The following is a 13,271-nucleotide window of genomic DNA, read 5'->3' as shown; positions in this document are numbered from 1 at the left end:
CAGTATGACTGGTATTTTTAAAAAATAGGAAATTTGGAGACAGACACACAGGGAGAATGCCACATGACGATGAAGGTAGAGATAGGAGTGAAGTATTGCCAAGTCTAGGAACACCAAAGATTGACAGGAACCACCAGAAGCTAGCAGAAAGCCATGGAATAAAGAGTCTCTTCCATGGCCTTCCCAGGAACCAAACTGATCAACACCTTGATTCTGGACTTCTAGCCTCTAGAATTGTGAGATGATAAATTTCTGTTGTGAAAGCCACTCAGAAGCACTTTGTTACAGCAGCTCTAACAAACTAACATACAGTCCTAGCTCCACAATTCTCTCATTTCTAAAGTAGAGGTTGTATTTCTTATATCTGAACCAGAGGCTGCTATAAACAATAAATATATATAGCGCTTACCAAATTCCAGGAACCATGTTAAGTATTTCACATGGATTAACTCATTTAATCTCACCACAGCCCATAACGTAGATACTAATATCATCCTCTTTTTACAGATGAGGAAACTGAGGCATAGGTGGTTGAGTACGTTACCCAAGGTCACATAGAAAGCGAAGGAGCTGAGAGAGAAACCCACAGTCTGACCATACTACCTACAAAACAAGTATGTTTGTAAACTACAAAATTCCTTATAAATTAAAGAATCACCATTATACCACTTTCCTACTCAAGAGCCTCTATTCCAACAACAAAACAAACAAATTTCTCATGCAAGAGCTTCCATAACCTAACACTTACCTACCTTCATTTCATCACTCATTTCTTCCCTATACAAATTCTCTCTTCACACTTACCTGCTCTTCCTTGAGTACAACTCACATTTTGTTCTTTATTCCCACTATCACTCTCTTTCATGGGGCTCCCCCTCTGTGCTGCTCCACACCCGACCTCTTTTCTTTTTCAAAGAACACAAGGTTCTTGATGAAGCCTTCCCTGGCAACTCCATCCATAAGTGGTCTCCCCTGTGGCCTCATACCTGCATTGTTCAATATTCTTTGAGAAATCAGAAATAATGCCAGCCAAGAAGATGCTTACACCATCTTAGAAGATGGCAAAAGAAATAAAATTTTTACACACACCACTAAAATAAAAAGGAGGATGTATGCAAGAGAATGACAAAGTACTACTGAGATTTAGAGAAGTTGACACATCTGGCTAGGGTGGAGAAAGAAGGATGTACTGAGAAGGGGGTACCTGAATTGGACCTAAAAAGGTGTCAATAAAAATGTCTATAGCTTTATATGTGTTTACTAATGTATGCATTTAGTACTAATTGGTCTTTTCCTATAGTGTCATGTACCACTGACTACATGCAATACGACCTTCAAGAAGTACTTGTGAAAACAATGAAAGAGTAGATGCAGAATGAAGAAAGGAAACAGAATGTTATAGGAGAAGTGAATTCCCACACTTCTCCCATGTTCTCCCCAACCTTCTCCTTTCTCAGCCACTCCCTTTCTCTGCTGACTCCTCTTCCAGTGCTTTGGTTCAGCTGCCCTGTTTGTGATGCTTTCTCCCTTCCCCTTTTTGGCATAAAGTCCCCTGAGGCCCAATTCATTCTCCGCTCCTAGATGGGTATTCTCTGCCCATGTAATCCTACAGCTCTCTCCTTCCTGCAATTCTACTGCATGCATTCGGCCCTTTCAGCACTTAGTTGTTCTCATAAAGTTTCATACTTGATTATCCTTCTCCAACCAGATTTTATAGCTCCCCAAGGCTGGAAACCTATGTCATATTTATTTTGTATGTTTCCCCTCTTCGCCTCCACACAGACGTCCCTTCAAACACAGAAGTACCTGGCAAATACTTGCTGAATGACTAAACCCTTTCAGTATTTCTATCGCTAAAGTATAATGTTCTTTCATCTAACTCTCCAGGTTCAAAAGTACACTGGAAGAAGTTATATATCAAAGCATTCATTCCCAAGTAACACAGACTTATCTCTTCTAAAACTTGCAATCACTGAACCAAACTTCAGTGGCTTCACCAACAAGAAAAAAAAGGTGTAGGCACACAAAGAAGGATCTGTTATATAACCACCCTGATGCTGCCAGCTCAATTCAGCTTCTTTAGGCACAGGATTTATCATTTTATGGCAATTTAGTAGTATAAATACTATGCACATTGCTTCCCCAAGAAAGAGATACTGAGTAGACCAACTTAACCTGAAACTTGGAAGATGAAATCCAACAAGTAGAAGTGAAATTGAATTTGTAAAGTTCCCACGTTCCCACAGCAGATACTCAAAATACTATTAGTTAATTTGAATCTTATATGGAATAATTCTATACAAGTCACAGTAAGCCTAAAAATGTTAACGGTGAAAATCCTAGAACTCAAACATAGCACATGGTTATTAACATGTGATGAATCCAATCTGAACAATGCTGATTTTCTCAGAGGAAACAGAGGTGCTTAAAATTTCACACCAGTGTTTAAAAACATTTTTTAATGTTTATTTATTTTTGAGAGAGACAGACAGACAGACAGACAGAGTGCCAGCGGGGGAGGGGCAGAGAGAGAGGGGAGACAGAGATTCTGAAGCAGGCTCCAGGCTCTGAGCTGTCAGCACAGAACCGAACACGGGGCTCAAACTCAACCAACGTGAGATCATGACCTGAGGCGAAGTAGGACACTGACTAAGCCACCCAGGCACCCCTAAATTTCACACTAATGTTTAAGAAAGGACAAATTGGGAGTATTGCATAAAAGCAACAGATTGATTCTTATTTTGCTCTCTACTTCTACTGGGTTTCTCAGTAGAATCAATAGGCTCTAACTTGTGGAAGACTTAAAAGTAAAGATAAAGGAGGGAGAGAAGAAATTAACCTTACCACCAAAGGGGCAGCAAAAAGACACTTGTACCTAAGATAACTCTGCAGGTTTTTCAGTGCTTCCAAGAATCAGAGTTGTCTTTGAAAAGGGTCATGGTGAAAACATTTCAAAACTGCTTTAAAACCATGGGCTGTAAAAGTAAGTTGAAACACTTAATTCCAATTGCCTAAGACACTGACTTTGCTGGGCTTCACTTCTTGCCCAGTGACCCAATAATGGCTGAGAGTGCTTTTTCCAACACCTAACGTCGCAGCCAAATGAACCTGCTTTTAAGATAATTACATCTTAAGGACTAATTTTAATATTGAGAAAAAACAGAACCACCGGCCTGACACCACAGAATCAATTCTCTTGGAGATTCTATCTTCCTAAAGAAAAACGAAGTTCACATTCTGTTTTTATAAATACCATTATTATTTTTAACCATATATACTGTAATAAGAAGTCTGGTAAATGAGGAAAGTTTCCAGACTCTTTCCGACATAGGCAACCTCTGTATTTTGACCAAATAACTGATGAATGCCCCATATGTTCCTGTGGCCACTACTGACAGTCTAGTTATACTATAAAAAATGGAGCAGAAAAACAGAAAAGATATTACTGAAAAGCCCAAATGGAATACTAGAGTCTGATGCCAAAATCTTTTAAGGTTTTCTAGATTAAAAAAGAAGTGTGGGGAAAACCGACCTGTTTGGGGGAGAACAGATTAAGCAGAGACAAGAGGAATTTTCAGATATTACAATGTGTACCTGAATAAAGGCTGCGGGACTCTTACACATGATCAACATTTAGCCAGTGAGCAAATACTTTGTTCTAATAAACAAAAATGCTAAGTAGAAACTATGAAGGCAACTTGTGTTTCAAACACAAAAACTGACCATTTCTTCTATATTCCTATACTTAAATCCTTTTTAATTCCTATGATTTTCATATCCAGATGAGCCAAACTCATAAATTTAGAACCTGAGAAGACAAAAGCTAATATCCCTCCAGGATGGCCTCACTTAAATCTTTCTAAACACAGAAAAACTCAAAGGCCTCCTTCAGAAAGCCATTCTAAAGGTTAAAACATTCAGAAAAACTTCCCTGTATTTAGCATAAATCCCTCTTGATGCTTGCTGTAAGTCGATTTCCTCTATTTTTTCTTCAGGGAAGATGGAAAACAGCTGTTCAACATTCCCTTTCAGGCTACTTTTTCCTTCCGGCCAGGCCCATTCCCCCCCAGGGAGAAGTGTAAACACTGCAGGTGATTCCAAAATGCAGCTGGCCCCCAGGCTGCATGGTTGGTGAGTCTGGCCCCTTTTGTACCTCCTGGAATGATATCATTAAACAGCAAAGGCCCCAAGAAAAGTTCTTCACCAGAATTTGTGGAATTCTAGAAATCCATTACTTACAGTCTATTCTCAGTAGACTCTAACAATAAAAGTGCTGTTCAAGAAGAAAGAATTACAGTCAGAACTGTGAAGAAGGTAAGCAGTATTGTCCCGCAGCCAGGCTGTCTTCACTACTGCTCTACCCGGTGTGTCAGGGTGTTGAGTGTACCTTGGCATGGGACACTTTTAAAGTACTTGGTGATTTTTATCATGCAATTCTTGAGTTTCTTGTCACTGACGCAACTTTCTGGATGCAAGCTAACTTTAGCAATGCAATAACCCTTTCCATACTTCAACCTAAGGGAGTATCCTAATTTTTTAAAATTTAATTTAAGGAAGGTCCACATCCAACATGGGGCTTGAACTCACAGCCCTCAGATCAAAAGTCACACTCTCTACCGACTGAGCCAGCCAGGCGCCTAAGGGAGTATCCTAAATCAAAGTGTCAATCTGTAGTCTGTTACTTTTGTAAATGAGTAATTCCTGCTAGATTCACAACATAATCTAGAGATTACTATGTTTTACACTAAAACTTATATAACCAACCTAATGTTTTTACCTCCCACTTCATGAATTGCTAACAAATACCCCCATTTTTCTTGCAATAGCCATTAGACTCCCAACAGTAAAGTCAGTATATGGCCTGTGTACTTCATCAATAAAAATATTATAGACCCACAAGCTTGGTAAGCCCATTTCCTTTACAAATTCCTTTTAAGAGTTATGAAATGCTGATTCAACTTTGTTGTGGTATAACATCTGCATGCATTAAGTGCCTTTTGCTTAGTAGCTAAGTTTGTTACACATGAGAAAAATGCAGAAGCATTGATTTAATCAACAAATACAAATTTACAACGCTAAGCCATCTGCGTATGCAATGAATATTTCAAATAGAAAGATTTCAATGACAGCAATTTAACTGATTGCGGACCTATTCAATTTCTATTAAAAGAGCAATGTGTACCATTTTAAACACACACAGGGAATCCTACTAGGTTTATCTTGCTACTTTTTTCACATTAACTGGGGGAAAGAGAGGCACTATTAATTCCTTAAATAATATGAAAAAAATTTGGTGGGGTTGGGGGGCACCCGGGTGGCTCAGTCTGATGTCTGCTCAGGTCATGATCCCACAGTTCATGGGTTTGAGCTCCACATCAGGCTCTCTGCTGTCAGCACGGAGCCTGCTTCAGATCCTCTGTCCCCTCCGTCGCTCTCTGCCCCTCCCCTACTGGTTCTCTCTCTCTTTCTTTGTTTCAAAAGAAATAATAAACTTAAAAAAAATTTTTTTTGGCATGCAGACATATGCGTTCAGTTGCAAACTCTCTCTGACCCTGTCTAGTAGGAAGCAGATGGACACAAATAACCTACAGTGGATACGTCGTATATATGTTAATTAACTGTATATATGCCTTCTATTTTTTAAAAACAGGACCATACTTACCTGATGGTTATAACCATTCCCAAATATAAAATGTCAAACAAACTACACTTATTATCAGTATGTTTATAGTTCTACCTATTACTGAAGAGGCAAATCTGTTCTTTCAGGAATTGTTTACTAACATTTGATGACACCAAGTTCATGCTTACAGAATCTCTCAAAGGAGTTGAAACAACTAGAAGGAAATCCAGTGGTAATCTTAACACACATTAAAACTCACAGTGTTATTCTGAATTAAGAACTGAACAAACTATTTTATTCAAGAAATAAACAGATGGCTTCAACTCTCTTTTCTTCTCTTGCCAAATTAAAATCATTCCCTTTTCTCCTTTGTGATCTCCACCAGGCTCTGCAAACACTCTGCCTCCTGCAGGTTTATACTCTTCTGGGCGTCTGAAAGAGGATCTGGATTCCACACCCTCAACAGGCTGGAGCTTGCCTTGAGAGGCAGGAGCAAGCCACGCCATGGGTAAAGCACCCAAAGACCTGAAGTCAGCTAATGAGGACTGAGCGGTGAGCCTAGGGCTCTGCAGGAATTCGAGAATTAGAAGAGAATTCCATTCCCACAATGGAATCCTTACAAAGCCCAGAGTGGAAGTGGAGGGAGCTGTAGGAAGGGGGTCTGTAAAAACCAGTGTACAGAAGTCTGGAAAGCACATAGGCATTTGACAGGAGCTGACAGTCCCTGGACAGTAGTGAGTAGTAAAGGAGATAATAAACTAGATCTGTAGGAAAATGAAATGTAAGAGTCTTTAATAACATGCACTTGGAGTCATAAAGGAGCAAAGTAGAATTAAATGTGTAACATAGTTTCCTCTCATGTTTAAGGTAGACCACTAATTACTTGTAAAATGATTGACAAGTCTCTTACCCTCACAGTACTTTCATTTCCACGTCCCTAAAATGAGGATAAGACACCTGCTCTATATCACTCTCCATTTCCACTATGCTAAAATATGAAAATATAAAATTTGAAAAAAAATTTAAAGTACTAAGCTATTTAAAAAAAATTTTTTTAATGTTTTATTTATTTTTGAGACAGAGAGAGACAGAACGTGAGCAGGGGAGGGGCAGAGAGAGAGGGAGACACAGAATCTGAAACAGGCTCCAGGCTCTGAGCCGTCAGCATAGAGCCGGACGCGGGGCTCGAACTCACGGACCGTGAGATCATGACCTGAGCCGAAGTCGGACCCTTAACCGACTGAGCCACCCAGGCGCCCCCTAAGCGATTTGTAAATGCAAGTATTAGTATAGCCATATGATCTATCAGGGACTTTTCCATTCCTTCAATTGTCTACACACATATGAATTTGTAAGCAAGAATTTATTAATCCTAATGGCCCCTCTTGACCTAATACATTCCACTGGTTTGAATCTTTTCTGTAACACTTCTCCACTGCGAGCTAACCAAACCAATCTTCTATACGAAACTAGAAGTTCTTAAACAGTAAGTTTAGATGGGCCAGAATATGGGACTGAGTTTATTCGGTAACAGATTTTCTTCAAAGAACAATTACTTCAATTAAAGATATTATCCACTTAATGCAGAGTTTAATTTTTAAAAGGGAATTTCCTCTTAGAATTGGGCATTAGAGTTGGCAAGACTTTTTGAAATTCATCCATTTCCAATTATTGCTGTCACCAAATGGACGCATGGATCAGTGCCTCAGGAATCTGGGATTTTTAATCTCTATTTCCTATTCTGCCACTACTAACTCACCAAATGAATTGCATGGGGAAATAATTTCTCTTTATGGTACTCTGGGCTTATACACTTGCCTAATTGCTATGTTGGGCACTGATTCTAGGTTTAGAGAATTTTATTGTGTCATCCAAACATCTGCTGGTAATTTGGTGACCCCCAGTTAGGGGAAGATAATGTCATTCCAAGATGAGAAAACCCTAAGGCTCAGTAACAAGAACTGTTCTGTCCTCTGTTTGCACACACTCCTTCAGAAGGCTGACCATCGAACCTCATCACGTGCCCTACCCAATCCTTCAGAATAGTAAAGGTCCAGCCCCTTTCAGTAAATAAAATACCAATATCCACCATGATGATGCTCTTCACCTCCTCAAAAACCTGCCACAAACACATCCCAGGACAATAACAGTATTTCTGTTTCACTGGGGAGGAAGGGGTGAAAAAGAGTAAGAATACCAATTATATTTTAGACTCAAACATGTTAATGGTTAAGTAATACTTCACATATGCGGCAATGATGAAATGCTAGTCTTTTACTAGTTCTTTACCCCCTTTGAAAACATTGATTACTGATATACTGAAATGCAAATTTAAATATTTTATCCTTGGGGCGCCTGGGTGGCACAGTCGGTTAAGCGTCCGACTTCAGCCAGGTCACGATCTCGCGGTCCGTGAGTTCAAGCCCCGCGTCGGGCTCTGGGCTGATGGCTCAGAGCCTGGAGCCTATCTCCGATTCTGTGTCTCCCTCTCTCTCTGCCCCTCCCCCGTTCATGCTCTGTCTCTCTCTGTCCCAAAAATAAATAAATGTTGAAAAAAAAAATTAAAAAAAATAAATAAATAAAAATAAATATTTTATCCTTTATTCCTTTCCAATCATTGCTGTAATTGTAATACTGAATGGGAATAATGTAATATCATTCACACAACACAGTGTGATCCAAAGCAGTACAAATAAATACCAAAATAATCCACTAAAGAGTACATTAAGATATATATAAATATTTTATTATGTAATTGCAGAATGCATTTTCACCTATGATACAAAACACTTTTTCAGAAATTAAATAATCTTTAAAAAAAAAGCACAGCAGGGGAGGGTGCCTCGGTGGCTCAGTTAGCTAAGTGTCCCACTCTTGATTTTGGCTCAGGTCATGATCCCAGGGTCATGGGATCAAGACCCACATCAGGCTCAGTGCTGAATGTGGTGTCTGCTTGGGATTCTTCCTCTCCTTCACTCAAGGGCAAGCATACACACACACACACTCTCTCTCTCTCTCTCTCATCCTCTAATTGAAATAAATAACAGACAAACAAAAACAAGTACTGGAGGAGGAAGGACATCTGTAAAGTTAAGAACTTCATGGATGACCACCATGTCCCCTCCAGGCAGCACTGCAAGATACTGAGTAGCCAGACCACAAATCTCATTGAAAACCTGTATTTGCTAATCTGTGGACTAATTTTATAAATACTAAAGTAGTTGCTCACGTAAATGTTAGTCACTATAATGGTCCTGACCTCATGTGGCCAACCCAGCTGACTTCTCACCAGGTGTCTTCCCACACTAGGTCCCTAACCTCAGAGGGAGGAACATTAAACAGCTTTCACCCAGCAGAACCAGCAAAATCCTAATAATCCTCAGGGTGGCAAAGGCCTATACTGTGTTTGTTGCAAATTTCCCTTTTTGTCCAAATTCTTTTTTTTTTTTTTTTTTTGGAGAACTCCCTTTTATTTGGTGACTGTACTATCAATAGTTATTAATCTGAATGTAAAAATGTACTTTGCAGGCCACTGTTTTTATTTAATTAGCCAAAAATTGATGAAACTGATACTGACATGATATGCCCATCAATGGACAATGACACTTCCCAAGCTCAAACTCTCAGGTGCTTTTTATTTATGTTTTCTCCCTTTCCACGTTGGAAGCTTCAGGAGAATTAGGGCAGTTTCTTATACATCTCTGTATATCCCCTCAATTACCAGCAGTGTCTTGCACTTTTTGCTGTTCTCACACAAAGGGGTCACTAGATGCTGGAGGCATTAAATTTCATCTTTTCTCCATTTTTACTAAAACACATACACACTTCATAAAAGGACTTGTGCCTGTATGGTGAACTTGAAAGAAAAAAGTTAACACATGACAGACAAATGGTCAGATAATCCTGTATTTTATTCTTTCATGAGCATTACATTTTTGTGATCCCATTTTGGGAGTACTGTCTGAACATTCTACCAAATACTGCACATATAGCATTTCAGAGGTTATCACTTACTAAGACATAAAAAAAAAAAACAAAAAAAACAAAAAAAACAAAAAAACTGAAGGGGACTCCCGAAAAATTAAATTCTGTCAAAATTCTAAGTGAGAACGTCCATTCTCAAATTTAATGTATCATTAACTAAGCCATGACTAACAACAACAACAAATTTAAGAACTTCATTACACGAAGATCCCTAGAAATTAAAAGTGTCACTTCCTGACCTAAGGAATTCCAGGTAAACTAGGCTCACCTCCTGCTTTTAAGCAGTGGATTTGGTTTCAACCTTTAATGCCAGCCAGCCAGCCTAAGCGGAGGCTGCTGCCTCAAATGAGCGATGAAAACGAGAAAGTTCTCGGGTCACAAACTTAGCTCGGATTCCAGCCGCGACAGATCTCGAGCCCATGTGGCATTGCTTACAGAGCTTCCCAGCCTGTGAGTCAGGCGTCCCACCACCACCACCACCACCACCACCACCAGGAGCTGCCTGCGAGTGAGGTTTACCCACAATTTCTCCCGGTTCGGGGGAGCCAAGCGGCGCTGGAATCCAGCATCTGGGGGGGGGGGGGGCGCTCGGGACAGGCTCCCCGGGCTTCCGCAGCCGCACAGAGAGGCTACCCGCGCCGGGGTCCGCACACACGACAATCACCAACCCCTCCCCAACTAGCAGGGCACGCAGGGAAAGCAGGGCGCGAGGCTGTGCCACCCAGCCGGCCGAAGAAGCTGGAGCCCCGTGGGCTGGCCGGGAAATCGCGGCGCCGAGGCACCGAAAGCGATCTCGGGGTCCTCACCGTGCGCCGACTCTGCGCTGGGCGCTCAAGGGCTGGGAAGGGGCTAGGAGCTGCCCGGACGCGGGAAGCCCACGGCGCCGGCTCCACGCCTCGCGCGCCCTCCAGCAGCCCAGCCGCGCAGGGCCCGGGCGCGCAGCCCGCGCCGCTCCGCGCGGGGCAGGGGACGTGGCTTTCCGCCTCCCGCCGGCACCCTACGACCCGCCCGAGACCCCGGAAGAAAGATGAGCCGCGCGGGGCCCAGAACGGCGACCGCCGCCGCCCCTCCGCTTACCGCTCCCCGCCGCGGCTTCGTCCTCCCGGGCGTCGCCTCCCCAGCCTCGGCCCCGGCTCCGCGGCCCCCTCACTCCACGGCGCCCGGGCCCCCCGGCGCCCTCTGAGCCGAGCCCTCAGCGCGCCCGCCGCGCCTCGGGTGCCGGTGGGCGCCGCGCCACGGGATGCGCCGCTTCAGCCTCGGGCGGCGCTACTGCGAGCCGAGCGGGCGGGTGGGTGAGGGGTGTGGGCGAAGGAGGAGGAGGAGGGCGGGACGCGGCGGGCGCTGAGGCTCGGCTAGAGGGAGGAAACCGCAACGTCACCAGAACCCGGGGAGGCGAGATGGGGAGGGGGAAACGGGGACCCCCTTCCCCGCCGGACCCCGACCTCCGGCCCGCCCTCCTTCTTCTCCGCTCCTCCTCTCCTGGGACTCGCGGCTCGGCGCTGAGTTCGGCCTTCCCCTCCACTGGGGCCCCAACTCCAGGCACCCCTGCCTTGCCGGGCCTCTTTGGCTCCAACTTGCTCTCGTTTCTAAGTGACCCACACGTTTCGGGTTCGACTCTGGAATCGCCCCGAACAGAAAGATACTTTTGGAGGCCCAGAGGGGAGGAGCTGATGCTTCCGTCCAGCCCGGGGAAGGAAATCGAGGAAAACGCGGAGAACCTTGCTACCCGGGCTGTTGCCCACTCCCCTCCCCTTCTCCACAAGTTACTCCTCCTTTCCTCCAGCATTTGGTTTTACTCTCAGAGAGTAAGGGAGGAAATCACCTACTTAGACGCAGTTCTCCCCTTTAACTGCACTAACGATCTTAAGATCACTAAAGCCGAAAGCACTGAACCCCGCAAACTGAACGGATTTTAATCATCAAAGGTAAAGGGGTCAGGGACAGAGCAGTTGTATGCAGTTTTTACCTTATCGCCCAGGCCCGCGTGGCGGGGAGAGGGAGGGAGTAGGAAGGAGAGGACAGAGATCTCTTATCCAACAGTTTTTCAGGTGGAGGATTTGTAACCTTAGTAGTCGTCGTCGTCGTCGTCGTCGTCGTCGTCGTCGTCACAATCCCCCTTGGAGAAGTTTCCACTCTTTTCTTAAGCAGCCACTGAGCGCAGCCTGGTCTAACCTGGCTCCAGGGAGGTGTTCTAAATGACCTAAGGCCTAACTTGCTTCCCTCCATATTAGCGTGTAATCAAACCTACCAGAGCCAGGCTGTACAAAAGTGACAGATGTTTACCCATTCATTAGAATTGGAGATGTTTTACCTGAGAGCAGTGTCTTTTCTTCGTTCACTTCCAAGTGCTTTGTTTGAGCTCTAAAGGGCCACCTCCATTTCCCCGGTCTTCGCAGGTTCTCAAGACCTTCAGAGAAGTTTCCACCAGGCCACATTAGGGGGAAAAAGTGGATGTCTCCTCTTGTGCTTCTCTTTTTCAGAAAATGCATATGAAGAGAGATTACTTACCAACAGGTCAAGAGGAAGTGGTTTTATTAAATTTTTAAATGTTCACACAGGTAAACCACTGTTTTGCATAAACTTCCAAAAGGTTTAAAGGTGACCTGTGGGGCTGAGGAGAAAGGACTTTCTAATTTAGATCTGGCTGTAATCTGGTTTAAATGCTTATCTCGCAGTTTCCTACCAGAGGCCTTAGAAAACTGCAGAGCTTTAGTTTCCTCATCTGTAATGTAGAGATACAATCCCTCCACTGAACCCTTATACAGAGGATACAATAAAAATAGCTAATATTTGAGAGTTACGACATGCCAGACGCTGTGCTAAGGGATTTAAATGTATTAATTCAATTATTAGGAATAATTGTGAAAGTGCCTAGCTGTAAAAGGTAATCCAGAAGTTAATTTCCACTGATCTTCTCAAACTTGGGAGACACTTTGGAAAAAGCATCTGGTTTGATTTATTTAATTTCTCAACAAAGTAGTCATCTAGTTCAGTGTGTTTCCAACCTAGATCATTAAATTAGCAGAGGGGCTTTGATAAAAATACTTTTTTTAATGAGGGCTCCATACCAAACCAATAAATCAGAATCTCTAGGGGTAGTAGTATCTAAGCATAAGCATTTAAAATCTCTTCCCAGGTAATCATAATGTGCAACCAGGATTTAGAACTCTTCAAAAGTGTCAGTACCCGTTGTCATTTGCTCCCCTCTTCACCCCCAGTTTTGCCTTCAATTGATTGGAATCTGTTTCTGGATAACATCTACTCTTGCAAAGCCTGCCCCCCACCCCGCACCCCATACAACAGGCCTCGAAGATCCGCCATTCTGGTGTTTTCCAGGAAGCATCTGGCACATCAGTTCCACAGAAGAGTGCTTCAGTGTGCCTGGGTACCTACCAACTCCATCAGCTCTCCTCATCCTTTCTGAAAAGCTCTTGGAAGGCAGTTTCTTTTGTCATTGTCCCTCTCAAAATGTGACCCCAACAATAAATTCAAGGTTTCATCCCAAATAACAAAGAGTAAAAAAATGGTTAATAGCTTTGTTCTAATTACGGTATTTCCTCAAGTAAATCCTGTGGGCTCTTATGGCAGCAGTATTACCCTGATGACTCCTATATCACAATCCACTAAAATTCTGAAGCAGTCGTCTTTTTCACAACTGCCCAGA

At 43.1% G+C, this 13,271-nt stretch overlaps 1 protein-coding gene across 4 annotated transcripts in view; it reads right to left on the bottom strand.

Annotated features, from left to right (window-relative positions):
* Positions 1-12,078, bottom strand: part of DSE (dermatan sulfate epimerase) — a 105,083-nt gene extending 93,005 nt beyond the window's left edge. Inside the window, exon 1 of one of the 4 annotated variants that reach the window (XM_045057929.1) lies at positions 11,919-12,078. In XM_045057929.1, coding sequence (XP_044913864.1) covers positions 11,919-12,042 — 124 coding nt within the window. In that variant the 5' untranslated portion in view covers positions 12,043-12,078. Of the gene's footprint in view, positions 1-10,684; positions 10,828-11,573; positions 11,700-11,918 lie in introns of those variants that run through there. The other 3 variants (XM_019831105.3, XM_003986481.6, XM_023254275.2) reach the window with 3 other exon arrangements.
* Positions 12,079-13,271: the final 1,193 nt, after the last annotated feature.

Source organism: Felis catus, chromosome B2, assembly GCF_018350175.1.
Source record: "Felis catus isolate Fca126 chromosome B2, F.catus_Fca126_mat1.0, whole genome shotgun sequence".
NCBI classification, from domain to species: domain Eukaryota; kingdom Metazoa; phylum Chordata; class Mammalia; order Carnivora; family Felidae; genus Felis; species Felis catus.
This window is presented reverse-complemented; position numbering and strand designations above follow the sequence as displayed.